Raw genomic sequence first — 18,478 nt, 5'->3', positions numbered from 1 at the left:
AATCAATGTCATACATTGATCTTATCACTAATCTATTCATCTAATGCTTTAAACGGATTGATCATCAGATCAATTTTCCTGTAAAGTTGAAATTTGTTCAATTTACATACATCAGAAATATATTTAATTTTTTCTTTACGTTTTTTCTTCTTGACGAAGAACAATGCAATGCCTTTACGTCCATCAATCAATCTTGTTCATTGTGTATAGGGGTGAAAATGAGCCGAGTCAAGCCAAACTTTATTAGGCTTAAGCTCGACTTGAGTTGAATACGCCAAGACTTGAGTTTGACTCATTACCTGTCATAAACTTTTTTTGAAGGCTTGACTCGGCTTACATAAAAGTCTACCTTGGCCTACAAGCTTATTTAGCTTAAAGATGTCTTTAATCAATTAATTGTTTTAAAACTTAGTGAAATACTAACTAAAAAAAACTTATAAAATTTCATATAAGTAATGTACAAATCCAAAAATAATTGATAAATAAAATAATATTGAATTCAAGTTATTAAAACACAAAGTATATCAAAAGAAAAGGAAAAAAAAACATAATATTAAAATAATACATGGATTAGAGATGATTTATACTAATATAATCAAATAAAAATATTTAAATTGTCTGAAAATATCTTTACAAAATATTCTTTTTTTTAGGAATATAAATCTGGTTGCATTATCCTTTCAACTTGAGTCTTTTCCTTTTTGAAAAACTTTCACATGCAAGTGTACTCTCTTATCATTCATGTCACTCCATCCTGTGATTCATAATAATAATAATAATTATTATTATTACTTAAACAAGTCGACTTGTCAAGTTTAACAAACTTTTTTATAGATTAACTTTGATCTTTTTATCTAAAAAACTTTTTAAAAAGATTCAACTTAACCTTTATAGTAAACAAGTCAAATCAAACTCTTAAATAAACCTACTCATCCTACAAACGACCCTACTCATTTTCATCTCTAATTTGTGCACCTCGTACACAACACTCGTTAGTCTCTATTCTGTGGGCTGTAGTTAGAGTAGAGAATCCCGTATTCCAATGCAGCCTCGCCAGAGTAGGAGAAACTATGTTGAAGGTTCTGATTTGGCGGAGAGTGAATCTAATTCTAAGCACTTTCTGAAGATCATACTTCCATCACCCATTCATGCCAACCAAATGGTAACAATTGACAAATAATCTCTTTGCTTTTGGTTTCTCTACTTTCTTTGAAGTTTCACCTGCTTCATCGTGCCTCTTTTTTTATTTTCTATTTCGAAAGTATGACAACCCAAACGATTATCTTTTCTTTTGTAGTTGTCTCTGTTGTACTGTAGAAGCAGAAAACTGGAAACTTTGAACTTTGAACTTGGAGGAGAGGATTGAGTTGTACTTTTATGCATTAAAAAAATGACTCCTCACTACAAACATTTTATTAACACTTGTTTTTCTATTCGCATTACGTTATATAATGTATAGTGCACACCTATACTTTTTTTTCTTTTCTTTTCTTCAATCATTTTTTTAGTTCTCCAAAATTAAGACCTTTGTTATGTTTTAGATCACCTAAGTTTTTCGGTGAATCTGTTTGAGACGTTTGAATCTTTGGACATTCGATCTTGTAGATAAAATTGAATAGTCATTACAGTACTTTACATTCTAAAATAACTCCAGTTTAAGAGTCAAATCCACTATTATTGTCTAACAAGTGGATGGACCAAGTGGTAATAAACTCATCCTCTAAAGTAAGATTTTGGATTAAGTCTGGTGGATAGAAAAAATGTAAATGGAAGGAAAAAAATCTTCTAAAAGTGATTTAGGTTTTTAGAGGAAGATTAATTATCAATAAAATTAATGAATATTTTGTACCAATAATATGATTGTAAAAAAAATCCACTATTATTGGTATTGCTCAGTTGTTCTCTGGTGCATCTTTTCTTAAAATTCTTTCTAACTAATTTAAGATGCAGAGGATTCCTGAAGAATTTATTAAAAGATTTGGAGATGAACTATCTAATGTTGCTACGGTTACTGTTCCCGATGGCCGTGTTTGGAAAATGAGATTGAAGAAATGTGGTAAAGATGTTTCGTTCCGCAGCAAATGGCGAGAGTTTGTAGAATACTATTCTCTCGGTTATGGTTCCTACCTAGTTTTCAGATATGAAGGGAATTCAAAATTTCGTGTTCTGATATTTGATACTACTTCTGCTGAGATTTGTTATCCAGACTTGGACAATAGGAAGAGGTCCAAGGTTGATGATCAAACAAGAAAGAAAGAGCATAAGGAAGCTATTGATGAAGATGACGTGAATTTGAAAGCATGGAAGAAAGAAAGTGATTGTTCGGAGATAGCAAAGGATGCTTCTACCAAGCCAAAACACCCTTCTGTTACTTGTACCATCCAGCCTTATCGGTTGGTGAGGAATTAATATTAATAGTTTTGGGTTAAAATAAAATTTTTGAGCTTTGCACTGAAATAAACCTCCCCTTTCCCTTCCTTTTGCTGCAGTATGTGAGAAGTCACTTTTCTAAAAAGCATCTGAAGCCAAATGTTTGTATGATGCTCCAAAATTGTAATGGGGAGCAGTGGGATGTTTCTTGCGTATGCCATAATACGCGCTATGGAGGAATGATGCTAACAAGAGGATGGCGTAAATTTGTAAGGGACAACGATCTATCCGAAGGAGATCCTTGCGTATTGGAGTTGATCGAGACCAACCCAGCTGTTGTGCTTAAACTTACTGTGCTTGGTGCACCTGAATATCACAGTTCACGTCCGCACTGAACTCAACAAACACTTGATGCATGTTTGCTTTTGAATTCACCTGTAGCCTCTGCGTATTTCGGATGTATTGAGAGGGCACTGATCTGTGTAAGTGAATTCGTTCTAATTACGTGCTAGTATTAACTACTTGTGTTTTTTTTATCGCCTATTTTACTAGTTAATAGCAGCTGTAAATCGACCTTGTGATGGATTATATATATCAAGCTTGGTGCTGGTTAAAAAAAATACTATTATGTAATCCAAACATTTAGGGGAAGTCCATAGCATCTCAACCAAGTAAGTCTCATGTCGGAAACAATCGATAGAGATAATTTCTGAATCGAATGGAAACAGGATAGAAACGTATCACAACCCTTCATGATCTTCTCATGTGCAGTCTTCTCGTCCAATCACGAAATGAGGACCAAGTCATCCCCGAAATACCTCAGTTGTACATTGCCCCCCTCATAAAAAAAGAATCATCTCCTGGATCCTATCAAACATTGGTATGCCCCTTAACCATCCGACGAGACAGTCCTGAACCCACATCGATTTTCCATCATCAATATTCATGTCTATCCCCATCCAATCACCCACTTGCCATCTTTGCATTTGTCTAGCAACTTGTACATACGATTTTTTGTTGAACCGTTCAGCCTGTCTACTTTGTTCACCAATTTTCTTTGCTGGCAAGTATCTGAAGCCAAATGTTTGCATGATGCTCCAAAATTGTAATGGGGAGCAGTGGGATGTTTCTTGCGTATATCATGGCGGCCGCAGAACGATGGTCATAGCGAGAGGATGGACTGAGTTTGTGAAGGACAACAATCTATCGCTATCAATAGGAGATCTTTGTGTGTTGGAGCTGATAAAGACCAACCCGGTTGTTTTGCTTAAACTTACTCTGCACTGAACACTTTATCCTCTCTACTGTAATCTGTTTTTTTTTTATAACTTTTTTAACTAGTAACCAGTAATAGTCGGTTGGTGAGGAATTATGATGGATTATTAGCTTGGTGGTGGTTAAAAAATATTACAGTATGTATTTAAGAACTGGATTAGATTAAGGTACAAGTTTAATATATTAGTAGCTGGTCGATTTGACCAAATATGAAGGTTAGTACGTAGGTTATATTAATCAGTTCCATATGTTCGATGGCATTTGGTAGGGAGAGGGATAGACATTCAAATATAGCACTGTTGTTGTTCATTGTTTGCGCCTCCTAAATGAAAAACGAGTTAGGCTATTTTTCCTCCTTTTTCAACACTTTTCAACGAAGAGAAAGAAAGGAAGCGAAGAGAACAAAGCATGAGACAAAAGAGAGTGATGCGATGAAGAGAAATAAAAAGAAAATAAATGACTACATTAAAAGTACTGTGAGAAAAACACGCAAAAAATAGCATTACTCTCTCTTTGAGATTTGAACGGTCAAAGATTTGAACATTCTTTTCCTTTAGAGCTCTACTCTTTCTTTCCTGGAGTCACATTCTGAAAGGAGATAACTTGTTAAGGGCAATTTGTGGCATCGCAAACTGTTTGTTAAACCTTAATTTACCTTTTTAACTAATGTTTTGTTAGTTTAAGCCACATAATTCACAAATCAATTTCAAATAAAAAGGACAGATAAATTGACATTTTTTTATACATAAGAGTTGAATACACCGCCTAAGAGAATTTATAATACACACATGTCATGTTCAATCGAGTTAAATTTCCTTAATAAATTTGGTTATAATTTTAATTTAAATTATTATAAAAATATATATTTGCATTAGTTAAGGAAGGAAAGTGTATATTCTATCATATGGGGAATCTTTGAGAAGTGGTAGTGTAAAAGATTATGGTAGTATATATTATTGAAACAAAGGGTAACAAAACGTTAACAGAAAATTCTTGAAAAATAAAGTATAATGTATTCCAATCTATAAAACCCCAACAATTGTTGATGTACTTTTTACTTTAAAATTGCTAACAACAAAACACAGTTGTCAAAGCCTAAATGAAAAGTACAAAAATGAATACATTACTAATTTACTATACACATGAACAGAAAAGGAAAAAGACTTTTGTCTTAAATAAGCTTTTGTCTTAAATATGCTGTTGTCTTAAATGCGATGAAATCATGCTCCTTCCTCTATTATATTTCACGATAATAAAAAATAAAAATACTTCTCCCAATTGGGCTTCCTGTTTGATGGTAAATATAGAAAAGCCATATCAACTCTACAATTTTGTAATCCTAAGGGATGGAAAGATAAAAACAAATCCCGTTGAGCATTAAGCTAAGGAATTTGAGCTATTTCCACCAAAATTTTGTGAAGAGATTGTGGCTTAGAAAAGAATGGACAGTGGTCACTGCCTTTGATCTTGAAAACTCCTTCAGGTGGATTTTCCCTCACAAGCTTCTCTTGGACATCTGGTGAAAGCGCACGATCATCCAATGTTTGAATGTAAAACCGGCGACCAGTACCATATTTGTCAGCAGATAGAGACAGTTTCTCCATTATTGGACCAAGAGGGCTATGTCTCATGGAAACCATGGCTAAAGCAACATCCTGAAACACATCATTTCAAATATTATCAGACCTAATAAATACATATACTATCCGAATTTTGAAAGTATTAATATAACAACCAGGTGAGGTGACTACAGGATTAAAGAATTTCACCTTCCTAATTCCTTCAATTAGGACTCAGTTTACATAATACAAATATAAATATAATAAATTAAGATGGTGTAATATTTTTTTATCTGAATACAGTTGTGATCCCAACTTTTAGATGAAACATTTATCATGAAAAATAAGGATTGAAAATGTTTTGACATGTATGTATTAGTAATAAGTAATATTTTCTGAAGTTATAGGACATGGTATTAAGAAACTAGAAACATACCAGGCGATTTCTGAAGTTATGTAGAGTATCAATCCATAAAAACAAAAAAAAATAAGAAAAACACATTTGGGTATGGAGAAAAGAAAAATCCCACCTTTACATAACAATACTTAGAAACATAAAAACAATGAATATATATGAGCGATTTCACTCATACATGAAATAGTCTTGTTAGATTAGTCACAAAGCCAATTTTGATAAAACACAGATATGCAAACACGGCACATTGCAACAAAACTTTAGTCTCCATATTTCTTGCAAAACTGTAAAAGCTAACCAACAGTTAGTAGATCAAATTCTCCTATTTTGATAACATAATAAAAGTCAAAAGGGATTGAATCCCAAATTCCCAATGCTCTCCCTATCATTCAAGTCACATCAATGTAATAATTACAATCAATGTTACAATCCTGAATTGAGTATAAACTTTGGATGAGTTACTCATGTAAACACGACAAACTATAAAAAAAATGAAATGTCTCTGATCCACCCAAAATAAGATCCAAGAATCGTCTTCATCTCCCAGTCCAAAAGAAGCACATGCCCTTGGCATAAACATCCAAGGATTTGCGTGCCTCATTTCTGTTTCCTGTTTAGTGCTATCTGCTTTACGAGCTTGTTTCTTAAACTTTTATAGAAACAACTTTAAAAAACAAAAACAAAAAAAAAAATAGTTGAAGAAATCATTTGGAATATTTGTTCAATAAGGCATGTCTTTCTTTAAAGGAAAAATAATTAAAAAAATGTAAATAAAAATAAAAACTTTGATCTAAAGCATCTGGAAAGGGGGGATAATACAAAACTACAACACTTGAGCTTTTAGAGGAAGGAGTTTTGTTCTTCAACTTAAAGCGACCAGCAAGCTATTATTGAGCGCATAGATCAACAACAATTACAAAATTGCATTTTTCAGTTCCACTCTAGGTGGTGGAACAGAGTTGAGTTTGCCCTTATTGCACTAGATTGATCAGCAAGGGGGCTAGAGTCAGCCAGTTACTCAATTGTACTCATTATAAATCTTCTATATAAACAAGGAGATTGCAAGTGGAGTAACAATGAAGGAGATAAAAGATATGATTATCATTGAGGGTAGATGGGCACAAGTCGTGTACAGCTTCAAGTAGCTAATTTGAATGGGCAGTCAATATATAGCAGCTATAAAATTTAGGAGGAAAAAAAGTTAGAAATAGACTTAAATCCTCTGCATACCTTTGCCGGGGATTGGTTAAAATATAACCCTTTCATCTGCTCTTTCTCAAACATAAATCCTGTTGGGGGCTTTTCTTTACCATTCCCATGGATCAAAAACTTAGATTCTTGCATAAAACGTTCAGCTGGCCCTAGCTGCAGGTAGATAATTTGTGAGAACTTCCAAGGGAAATGCAAAACAAGATAAAATTAAAATAATAGTAATAATAAATTAAATAAAACATGTTCATTCAGCAATGAAAATACAACATAAAGATCTTTTACTTTGGCTGCTATTACTTTTAGTGTCTATGCAGTAAGAAAATATGAGTATAACTCCAATTATGAACACATTTGAATGTGCTTTTAGCTTTGTCAGAACAGTCTGCTACATTTTTTGCTAGTTCAATAGCTTATGTATTTAGCTTTCCAAGTTTTTGCTATTCTAGCTAAGAAAAAAAAGTATTATTTTGCCAAAAAAACAATTATGTAAGAAGGCAGAAAAGTCATGAAATGAAGTAGGCTGAGTGGCACAATATAGCAATAAAAGATTCACTGGAAAGTTGGCCAAGACTTCAAATTATGCCGTAGAATCAGAGTTATTAAAATGAAAACAGTCAAGTGATAGTAAATTTGCAATAAGCCAATAACAGATTAAAATATTACACTAAAAGCAATATATCCAAAAATTAAAGCAGGACAGAACACCATAGTATTACATTTTTTTCTCTAGAAATAGAATATTTGAGGTTGCACAACCCTCATGAAAGGATGAAGAGCAATATATGTTCCACATAATAATATAAAGGTAAATGCTAACTAGTGCCCTAAAGGCATTGGTTAAGGAACTTAAAGTACAAATGTTTTTATTGAAAAACGGAAAATTGTGTTGTCCATGATCTTTTTTAAGCTCTCCTATGATTTACAAATAAATACTTTCTTATTTTAGCTCCTATGCCCTAAGGCACTAGTTAGCAAGACCCATAACATAATTGCTAAGAAATGGTTGCAAACTTGGAAAACTTTTGTTATTAATTTAAGTTTTGATTATATTCACCACATATGAACTCCCAAAAATCCAACTGATCACATAAGTAAATTAAGAAACTAACTAGATACCTCTTCAGCAAAAACATCAAAAGGTTTTTGGCCATCAGACACCATCGTAGCACAAAGGAAAGTTGCTTTTGAGATCTTCTGTGGATAATGTTCCAATGCGTAAGAAATACATGCACCACCAATGCTATGACCAACAAGAATAACCTGCAAAATTTCCATCTTCATGAAATATAGCAGTATGGTGGACAATAACATGCTTCAATTCAATATCACACATCCAAACCTGTTCATCCTCAGGAAGGTTTTGCAGATAAACAGTTAAAGGTTTTGAATAATCTGCCAATGTAGTGACGTTGTTGGTGTCTGTGAGATCAATTCCAGAGCCTGTAAGATCTAAGGCAACAGGAAGCAGCCCTGCTTCTTCTAGAAGGGCAACAGTCTTGTACCAACACCATGCTCCAAAACCTTCTCCATGGATTAGTACAAACTTCTTTATTTTAATGTTCTCCAGATTTACTGGAACCTGCACAGGACATACTGGCAAGTCAGGAAAACATTTCAAACAAAAACACAGGGGGCATAAGAACTGATAACACATTTCCTTTCCATTTTATGTCCTAGCTAACATTTGCATACAACAAGTATATATTAATTTTAATTATATGCATAAATTCAAACAACATTCCAAAGATCCCTTAAAATGAGGAGTTCATTTACAATAAATCACTAGCAAAATTCAAATGTATAAGTACTAACATAATTAAGACCAGCAGCAGCAGCAGCTCAGATCGTGATTTCAACAAAAGTCTCAAAACAATCTGGCTCCAAACATGAAGCAGGCCAAATTTTCCCTTTAGACAAATGTTGTAGACTCTCCTAACAAGGTGGAAGAAAAGAATCTTCCCATGACGCTTAAGAATAACTGAGGTCAAAATGCATAATAAGCATATAGTGGACTCAAGGAAGTGGGGTATGTTATAACTAGTACAAGATACATGCGACTAATCACAAACAAATCACATCTGCTTTTCAAAGCACAGTGAATTGGCCCCCTGTACTTTTCTAGATGCACCTTTTGAGGCATAAAAAAGAACAACCCCCTTTTTTTCCCCACAAAAAAAAAAATAAAAAAGCAGTCCTTGATTTCCTTTTGTATGTGCACTTTTCAGCCATGGCTTGTTATGTTGACTGACTCAATTCAAAAACACTACTTTTCACTTCCACCCTACGGCCCTACCCATATAGATAAAGATCTTAATCATGATAGCCCACTTTTTGGCACAGATGAAATGATTCAAAAAATAAAAACTTTTTTCAATCCAAACCCACAAATCATGGCAAATATATTATAATATAATAAACAAAAGAGGCACAGACACACACAGAGAGACCTGCTTGTTGGCTGAAAAAGATTCAGAGACAGCGTGCCTTCTGGAGGAGCCAATTCTCCTAGACATGGAGCCTTCAAACCTCTGAGACAGTTGATGCTGTTGAAGTGCCATAGAAAGTGCCTGAAGATGCAGCTCTTCCTCACTCACCAGCTTCCTCTGTGATCTACCCATTCTCTTGCTTCTCGATCCAACATCTTTCGACTCCTTCTTCGTCATGCAGATGAAACGATTACCCATCTTTCACTTTCTTCACTGAAATTGAGCAAAGCCTCGGTTTTTCTTTCTTTCCCTATATTTATCGCTTGTCTTTTTTTGTTTTTTCGTGGTCTAGGAGGGTTGGAGGAGTTGTTAAGTTGTTGGGTATGAATGAATGCCAAAAAAATAAAGCAATGAAACGACAACTCAACTGATTTTAGAGCTTATTAAATGCGTTCGATTTCAACGACACCAGACTTTCATAATTCATATTTCATAAGTCACTGGTCTCTCTCTCTCTCTCTCTATATATATATATATTGCTTTCAATTTCAACCTAACTAACGATAATAGGGCTTTTTTAATTACTTCTATTTATTATAGTGTTTTTTACTTTTACGGGAACAATTAAGTGGTGTAGCGTAGATTTACAAGAGGGCGTGCAGTGTAACCATTAGTCAACACGAGACGAACGTAGTGGAGACAGAGTGAGCTGAAAATAAGCTTATAATCTGTAGACAGTTTTCAACACGCTGTCAAATGAAACGGTTTAATTATCGATTTGGTTTTCAAATTTTAAAAATATTCAATTTGATTTTTTATTTTTTAAAAATAAATTATTGTGGTATTAAATTTTTAAAATATTTAATTTAATTTAATTCTTAAGTTATTAAAAATGAATTAATTCAATTTTCAAATTTTTAACAACTTAAAAACAAAATTAAACATTTTAAAAATTTAGAGATGGAATAATTCATTTTTAAAAACTTCAAAATTAAATTAAACTTTTTAAAGATTTGAAAATTGAATCATTTAAAATAATTTCAAAAACAAATTAATAATTAAGTCAAAGTACAACAGATGTCATTTTTTTTCTTTTTCTTTTTTTGTCCTGTTATATTATATATTATATTTAAATTAAAAATTGCTTTTAAAAGGTCAAATTTTACGTCTTCTTCGGTGCGCTTGTAAAAGTTGAAGGAAACTTCTTGGGGGAACAAGTACCTTCGTGACGTTAAACTGTTACTTAGAGGATTTAGAAAGGATTGAATTGAGAAAGAGTGAAAGAAACTGAAAATAAAATAATTTGTCAGATTGGTTGAAATAGAAATGATAAAGAATAATCTACGCGCGTTCCATCAAAATTTGTTTTCCTTCGTCACAGCACAGCAATCAAATGTAATACAAATTGGCACAATAGATAGTAAGAGTGTAACATTAATTTTAGGATAAATAGTTATTTTTACACGTGAAAATGTGACTCAGTATCATTTAGTTCTTTAAAAATATAAAATTTTTAAAAACATCTCAAAAAGTGTAAAATGTTTATTTTATTCATCCATCAATTGAAATTCTTTAAACATAACGTGTGTGCCTCGGTGGCACGTTATTTCATGACACGTTATCTTGTACACCTATGATGCATGCAACGTTGGGGGTGAGTTAGATAGACTAAAGTGATAGTATATGTTTACCCAACCTTTTTAGAGAACCAAAAAGAATCATGAGAACCCTTACTTTTATTTTTTGGTCTCATTTCCTCTACTGGTTTCACTTCCCATTCACCAATGACTAAATTGGAGAAACATGGTGTCTTCTCTTCTACTCACAGAAAGTCGGACATTAGTACTTGGAGAAACATGGTGTCTTCTTTTTTGTTTTTCATATATGAAGGTGTCCTTATTTTTTGTGTGTCGTCTCTGTTTTAAATATTTTTTGTTTGTGTATTTTTGTTATTGATTTTCTGTATAAGAAATTATATTTATTTTCAATTTTTTGTTTATGATTTGGTCATGAGTTCTGATGGGTTGTGTTTGTTTTTGAAATGCATTTGTATGTTTCATTGTCTTTATTTTTGTTTACAGTGATGACGTCGATTCATTGCACGTTTTACTAAAATTTATTTCATAAGGGGTTAATCTCTTATGCCAAGTTGTATGATGTCAACTTTAATTAAAGTTATTTTGCAGGATGTCTAATGATGGATTTGATGACGAAGAATCATACCATGAGTTTTATGATAATTCTGAAGGTAACGAGGTCATTCTTCATACATCTCTAGCAGATGACGATGAACAGTCAAGTGACTATAGTTACCATTCAAAATATCTTCAGACTCCTAATAGCACTAGTGATGAAGGATGTAGTAGTAAAGCTGTTGTTTATCATCAGTATAATGAAGGTACAAAGTTTTACTAATGAATTATAATTAGAGATAGAGAAGGGTGTTTGCCAACTTACAAATTTTCAATGATATATGCAGTTAGGGACTGCACTATATACTATCGAAGGCAAATTAAAATGGCTAAAGAATGACAAGAAAAAAAGCAAGAGCAATATGTGAGTAAACGAACTATTCGTGGGAGATATATTGTTCATGAAATGAAGATCATTGAAGCTTCCAAATTAAAACCTTTGCGAAAGAACATATTTGTGGTAGGAACTTCAAGAATGGTGAAGCTTCTAGGAAATGGGATGCTTGCAAGTTGGCAAACAAAATTAGAATGCATCCTACTTAAAATTATATGGAGGCATTTTAATACTTGAAATCTGATTTAGGCCTGCACACAAATGGTACTACGATTTTTAAGGCTTTAAAAGATGCTCGAAAGATGGTTGAGGGTAATTTAAAGGAACGGATGGTTTTGTGGAGGAAATTATAAAAGAACAGAGGAGAGAAGAGAGACAATGCGTATGCGAAGGAAATAAAATTATTTTATTCTAATTCAAATTGTTCTCGGCAGCGATACAATAAATAACAAAAGATAAACTAATTAGATAACAAGATATTAGCAAAACAGAATATTAAAACTAACTTGCTCTTTAAAGATAGGAACCACTTATTGACTAGGTTAATCCATTAAACCTGCCTTACTCCTAAAATATAGGAAATCAACTTATTTACTAAATCCTATTTTAAAACTGAAAAATAAAATATTATGCAGTTACAAAAGTATATCTTCAACACTCCTCCTTGCTTTTGGAACTGCAAACTCCAATTCTTTGAGTTCAAGTTTGTTGATAGGTAGTGACTTTGTAAACATGTCAGTCAGTTGATCTTTAGACTTGCAGTAAATTAAGTTCACTTCTCCACTTTGTTGCATCTTTATCAAATAATAAACTTTGATGTTGAAATGTTTAGTCTTCCCATGACACATGGGATTGTTTGCAACAACAATGGCTACTTGATTGTCAACAAAAATTTCAGTTTTGTTCTTTTGAGAAAATAGAATGTTTGGCCTTGTTGTAGTGAGATACATTGGACATCCAATCAAACTCCCATAATATCCTTCATCAATGTTATCAACACCTTTTTCTTTGCTAAACTTCTCCTTTTGATTCATTGGTGTGCTAACAGACTTGCATTCCTCCATTTGAAACTTCTTCAAATTTTCTTTTGCATATTTCCTTTTTTTTCATGTTTAGTATTCTTTCAAGATGGCAATGATCAAGTCTCTTGTGCCAGAGTTTCGTGGGTGTGACTTGAGTGAAATAGGTTGTATGCTCCTCCTCTGTTGGATCAAATGAAAAGTTTTTACCATTCATTTTAATCCTTAGAACTTCCCGGTCAGCAATGTCATAGATAAAACAATGTTGATGTTCAAAGGATACTTTAAATCCCTTTTTAATCAACTGACCTACACTTAGCAAGTTTTGGTCAATGTTAGGTACATAAAGAACATCTGATATTAATTTGATACCTGAACATGTTGAAATTGCAACAGTTCCTTTTCCTTTTACTGGAATATAGTCACCATTCTCAATTATGATCTTTGAGACATTAGTTGACTTCAAATCCTTGAATAGAGTCTTATCATATGTCATGTGGTTCGTACAACCACTATCAATCAACCAACATTTAGAACTACTCCTCATCGAATAACATGTTGCAGCAAAAATATAATCTTCTTCCTTCTGCTCAACAACTTGGGCATCGGCTTCTTGTTGCTGAAATTTGCTTTTACAAATTATAGCTTCGTGTCCAAGCTGATTGCACTTGCTACACTTTGCGTCTGGCCGTTTCCAACATTTGTATGGTGGGTGACCCAATTTTCCGTAATCCTGACAAGGTGGATAATTTTTCTTTTTATCCTTACCTTTGTTTTGGTTGTTTGCATTATTTTCGCTGCTTGCTGGTTGATTCTTCTTGAAAAAATCCTTTTTACTTTCATCAACTTCATGATGTTTGGCGGGCAAAGCACCTTCGACAACACGATCTTGCCTCATCAACCTTCGTTGCTCTTGAGCTAGCAGGGCGTGTAGCACTTCTGCCAATGTGATTTTCGACAGATCCTTTGTGTTCTCCAATGAAGCTATAGATGCTTCATACCTCTCCGACACCGTTACCAAAATTTTCTCTACAATTCTCGAATCAACAAAATCCCTTCCCAACAACTTTATCTTGTTGGCAATACCTAACAATTTGTTTGAGTATTCTTTGATTGTCTCTGACTCTTTCATCCTTTGAAGCTCAAATTCCCTCCTTAAATTTAGCACTTGCATGCTTTGTATTCTATCATCTCCAGCGTATTCCTCTTTCAGATAATCCCAAATTGCTTTGGGTGATTTAAGAGTCATGATTCTGATGAATATCATTTGTGAAACACCAGTGAGCAAACATGACCTCGCCTTTGCCTTCTTCATCTTTCTTTCCTTGTGATTTTTAATTTGGGCCATGGTGGGATTTTCAGGCAGCGGATATATTTCATAATCCTCTTCCACAACATCCCACAAATCCAAAGACTCCATGTAAGATTGCATTTTCACTTCCCAAAGATCATAATTCTCTCCATCAAAGATTGGAAGAGTTATGTGGGAAAAACTTGTTTCACCTTCCATGGTACAAGTCCCGTAAGAATAAGGCTCTCGATACCAATTGTTGGTTTTGTGGAGGAAATTATGAAAGAACAGAGGAGAGAAGAGAGACAATGCGTATGCGGAGAAAATAAAATTATTCTATTCTAATTCAAATTGTTCTCGGCAGCGATACAATAAATAGCAAAAGATAAACTAATTAGATAACAAGATATTAGCAAAACAGAATATTAAAACTAACTTGTTCCTTAAAGATAGGAACCACTTATTGACTAGACTAATCCATTAAACCTGCCTTACTCCTAAAATATAGGAAATCAACTTATTTACTAAATCCTATTTTAAAACTGAAAAATAAAATATTATGCAGTTACAAAAGTATATCTTCATCAGGAAATATATGAATACTTGCATTTTGGGATTATGGTAATGAGTTTATAAGAGCCAATCAAGGGTCAAGAATTATTGATTGTATCCCAATTTCTTAGGCCAAACCACAAATTCGTAGAGTATATTTTTGTCTTGATGCATGTAAAAAGGTGGATGTCAACCATTTATTGGTCTAGATGAACATTTTTTGAAGGAATACTATGGTGGCCAAGTGCTCACAGTAGTTGGCCAAGGTGCAAATAATGACATTTTTGTAATTGCATATGCAATTCTTGATGTTGCAGACATAGAAAATTGGAAAGTTTCTTACATTGCTTCATAAGACTTGGGAGATTACAGGCAACAAGGTTGGTGCTTCATGTCAAACATGCATAAGGTAATTATAATCTTTTAAAGTACACTGTAAATTGAGGACCAAATTAACAAATAATCGTTAACTTAAGGATCAAATTGATATTTATTTTTCGTATGTACATGGTCTTATTCATGCCATGAGGGAGGTTATGCCTATAGTGCAGAGAATATTGTGTAATTCATATATGGGGAAACTTCACAAAGCATGGGAAAGATTAAGAGCAAAGAGACTTCTTTAGGCAATGTGTAAGATCAGCAACAGTTTTTGAATTTAATTTACACAAGGAAGCACTTTAGAGGGGGAAAAAAGTGTGCGATTATTTGAAAAATTTGCCTTATGAATCATAGAACAAAGCATTTTTAGCAAGAGTTCTAAAGGGGACAGCATCTGCAACAACAACGGTGAAACATTCAATGCAAGGATCCTGAAGAATAGGGGCAAGCCAATTCTAAGTTTAGCTGAGGACATTATATTCAATGTTATGCGTGCAATGAGTACATGTAAGCTCAAATTGATTGTTCGGTAGGACCATTGACTCCCATGCAACTATCAAGGTTGGCGAATGAAAGAACTAAAAGCTATAAGTGGACAACAGTTTGTTCAGGTGATGGTGATGACAATAGGTCTAAAGTTTAAAAGTGTCAAATAAATGTGAATGTTAATCTTACTATGTTGACACGTCTTGTTGGATGTGACAATTAACAAGTACCTTTGATTCATTGTTGACATTTATGAATATTACTTTGTTGTATATGTGTTATATGTATTATTATTTTAAATATATGTGTGCTTAACATGTGCAGGTATGCCTTGTAAGCATGCAATTACTCAATTTGCTACCAAAATCACAAACCAAAATATTACGATCTTCGTTGGTTAACTGATTGATCCAATATTTTCATATATATATATATATATATATATATATAAGCACAAAGATTGTCTCTACAGAAACTTTTTTGCACTAGGCTTTTGTGTACATTCAACATCTAGGCAAAAGAATATATATTTTGTTTTGGTGAAAATGGGTTTAAAAATTAAATTATAAGTTCTAAGCTAAACAATAAAACAAACTAGTGCTATCTTAGCAATAAAAATAGGACAAATTTCAAATAAGTCTTTGGTAGTAGTACTTAGCAAACATCTTAGTAACAAATTTTTTTTTCTATATAATGAAATTCGTAGTGCTTTTTCAAGCCACTTAAGTCCTTTGACATTGATTCCTCAAGTGGAAAAGGATAAATCACTTAACATTATTTATATTTCCTTAGCAATTGAAGTTAACCGATTTATTTAAGAGCAAGGATCATGAAGAGATCAACAAACATCACTCTATTCTCAAATGTGACATTTATTAGATATCATTTACAAATCTTAATTTTTAAAGCATTTTCTAATGACAATAAAAAAACATAAATAAAGCCAAGAACAAATATTAAACACAAAGAAATAACATTAACAATGGATATTCATTAAATACATGTAAGAATAGTTACATGAGAGTTACTAGTACACAAAATTCTTAACTCACATTGAGACGAGGAGCCACCAAAAAACACAAAGAACAATGGGAAAAGGAAGAAGAATGGGAAAGAAATAAGGGAATGTAGCAAGTGAGAGCTCGAGCCACAAAACACAATCCTAGAATGATCTACTGTTGATCCTAGTGAAAAGATGCTTTATACAAGTAGAGAATCTTCGTTTTGTTTTTTGGTTTTGCATAAAAGCATGTCATGCTTAGTGAGTAACAACTACTAAGTGAATTGTTAACTCATTAACAAGTATATCAATTTGTCTCAAGTAGTAGACTCAAAAGTTTGACTGTTGAATCCACAGGAACTTTATTTGTACTTGATTGATGCAAACTCAATTTACAAGCAAAAGATAAAAAATTTAAAATAAAAGATAAAGGAAGATAGGAGATAAGATAAAGATTTAAAATAGAAGATAAGAGATAAAAATGGAAGATAGGAAAGATAAAAGATTTAAATTAAAAAAATAGAAGATAAAATAGATAAAGAATTTTAATGTAAAAGATAAGAGAAATAAGAGATAAAGATGATGATAAAAAAAAATTTAGAACTCAAATATGTTGGGACCTAACATGCTAAAACTACTTGTAATGCAATATTAATTATTTTTATTATATAATGTTATTCCAATTTCCACTCACATCTATTAAGGCACTCAACCCTGATCCGATGAAGAGTCTACTTTATCTATTTTTCTCCCAAATTCCTTTGCAAAGACTGAATGATAAATTGTATTAAGTATGAAGATGTATACAGAGGCATAACAAAGTCATACTATCCCTAGCAATGAAGTGTTGAGATGTCCTTTCCAATCCTTTAGAAATTATCATTTTTCAATGTATAACCCCTAAAATTAATGCATGGATGATAAGGCTATACAATAACAATACAACACGGGAAAAAAACAATAAAAATTGGCATTGCATTAAATAGATAATAAGAAAGCACAGAAAAGAAACAATAAAAATTGGTATGACATTAAATAGATAACAAGGAAAGATTACATTACAAGGGCATTTGGTGGCTGCTAGGCTCCCTTAGCCTCTTATTGTCATAAGCTTTACACTTTAGGGGCTAATGTGGATAGAAGAAGAGGAATGAATAGAAGAGCAAAATGAGATAATGGACATAGAGAGAGGATTTTCCCTATTAGAGATGCTACTTAGGATGTTGTCCCCATGTTGTATTCTTCCCTTATGCTTCCTACTCCTTTTATAGACATAATGTAACTTAATTTTCACGCGACCTCATGTTTAGCTCGGCGCACCTTTGGGCTTCTTTGCGCTAAGCGCAGATTGTCCATTTCTTCCAATGTTTTCTTCAAGACTACTTCTTCCAATTTTTGCATCAATTTTCCTCAAAGCACTTAAAAAAAATTTCTTTTAAATTCTGCTGATATAAAACTGCAAAGACATTAATTTATTTATTGTTTTATTAAAAACAACAGTAAAATAAAGAAATTACAATAATTCTTAGCTAAAATTGACTATCAAATTAATTTAAATTTTGTAGTTATTATGAATCACAATAAATTATAATATCTTCTTCTGGCAAAGAAAGTTGCCTCTAAAGTGGCTTCTTTCGCTTCCATTCCACTAAGTGAATTTGTTCCAATATTTTGCTGTGAAACATGATTTTAGTTCTTATACTTTCAAATTAATGAATATAGTCTTCTAACTTTAAAAAATATGTGAATAAAGTCCCTAATTCAACTTTGTAGCGGTAAGAAAATGCCACTAAATGTTAAGTTTAAACATGAAGTGTGATTAAATTCACATATTTATAAGAGTTAAAAGACTAAATTCATTTACTTAAATATATAAACTGAAATCAAATTTAACCCAAAATATAAAAGTAAAAGCATATTTTCTCCTTTTATATATAATAATTAATTAGATCTTCATCTAACTATG

General features: G+C 32.6%; 3 protein-coding genes across 5 annotated transcripts; 1 reads left to right on the top strand and 2 right to left on the bottom strand.

Annotated features, from left to right (window-relative positions):
* Positions 1-958: 958 nt before the first annotated feature.
* LOC114410498 (B3 domain-containing transcription factor VRN1-like) lies at positions 959-2,990 on the top strand. 3 transcript variants are annotated; one of them, XM_028374482.1, is made up of 3 exons: positions 959-1,162; positions 1,951-2,397; positions 2,490-2,990. In XM_028374482.1, the coding sequence occupies exons 1-3, from the start codon at positions 1,043-1,045 to the stop codon at positions 2,763-2,765; spliced, it is 843 nt and encodes a 280-aa protein (XP_028230283.1). In that variant the 5' UTR covers positions 959-1,042; the 3' UTR covers positions 2,766-2,990. The 3 variants fall into 3 exon arrangements, with proteins under 3 accessions (XP_028230283.1, XP_028230284.1, XP_028230282.1); XM_028374483.1 differs by having other exon boundaries at positions 1,945-2,393; XM_028374481.1 differs by having other exon boundaries at positions 1,945-2,397.
* A 1,748-nt stretch (positions 2,991-4,738) lies between these two features.
* On the bottom strand, positions 4,739-9,738 carry LOC114410496 (putative methylesterase 12, chloroplastic). Its single transcript, XM_028374470.1, has 5 exons — positions 9,279-9,738; positions 8,171-8,410; positions 7,948-8,091; positions 6,850-6,984; positions 4,739-5,300 (listed from the first exon to the last, which is right to left on the bottom strand). Exons 1-5 carry the CDS (start codon positions 9,513-9,515, stop codon positions 5,028-5,030), a joined length of 1,029 nt encoding a protein of 342 aa, XP_028230271.1. The 5' UTR covers positions 9,516-9,738; the 3' UTR covers positions 4,739-5,027.
* A 143-nt stretch (positions 9,739-9,881) lies between these two features.
* Positions 9,882-14,051, bottom strand: LOC114410931. Its single transcript, XM_028374825.1, has 2 exons — positions 13,175-14,051; positions 9,882-9,985 (listed from the first exon to the last, which is right to left on the bottom strand). The coding sequence occupies exons 1-2, from the start codon at positions 14,049-14,051 to the stop codon at positions 9,882-9,884; spliced, it is 981 nt and encodes a 326-aa protein (XP_028230626.1).
* Between the last annotated feature and the right edge of the window lie 4,427 nt (positions 14,052-18,478).

This window comes from Glycine soja, chromosome 4, assembly GCF_004193775.1.
Source record: "Glycine soja cultivar W05 chromosome 4, ASM419377v2, whole genome shotgun sequence".
In the NCBI taxonomy this organism is placed as follows: Eukaryota; Viridiplantae; Streptophyta; class Magnoliopsida; order Fabales; family Fabaceae; genus Glycine; species Glycine soja.
This window is presented reverse-complemented; position numbering and strand designations above follow the sequence as displayed.

Excerpts from the sequence above, each read along its gene's own strand:
- LOC114410498 (XM_028374481.1), top strand. The coding sequence starts at position 1,043 with ATGCAGCCTCGCCAGAGTAGGAGAAACTATGTTGAAGGTTCTGATTTG. Across the intron at positions 1,163-1,944 it reads CCATTCATGCCAACCAAATG|ATGCAGAGGATTCCTGAAGA; the intron begins GTAACAATTGAC and ends AACTAATTTAAG. Across the intron at positions 2,398-2,489 it reads CCATCCAGCCTTATCGGTTG|TATGTGAGAAGTCACTTTTC; the intron begins GTGAGGAATTAA and ends CTTTTGCTGCAG.
- LOC114410931 (XM_028374825.1), bottom strand. The coding sequence starts at position 14,051 with ATGACTCTTAAATCACCCAAAGCAATTTGGGATTATCTGAAAGAGGAA. Across the intron at positions 9,986-13,174 it reads TGCAATTTCAACATGTTCAG|ATTATAAGCTTATTTTCAGC; the intron begins GTATCAAATTAA and ends AACTGTCTACAG.
- LOC114410496 (XM_028374470.1), bottom strand. The coding sequence starts at position 9,515 with ATGGGTAATCGTTTCATCTGCATGACGAAGAAGGAGTCGAAAGATGTT. Across the intron at positions 8,411-9,278 it reads CTTTTTCAGCCAACAAGCAG|GTTCCAGTAAATCTGGAGAA; the intron begins GTCTCTCTGTGT and ends TGTCCTGTGCAG. Across the intron at positions 5,301-6,849 it reads TTAACCAATCCCCGGCAAAG|GATGTTGCTTTAGCCATGGT; the intron begins GTATGCAGAGGA and ends GATGTGTTTCAG.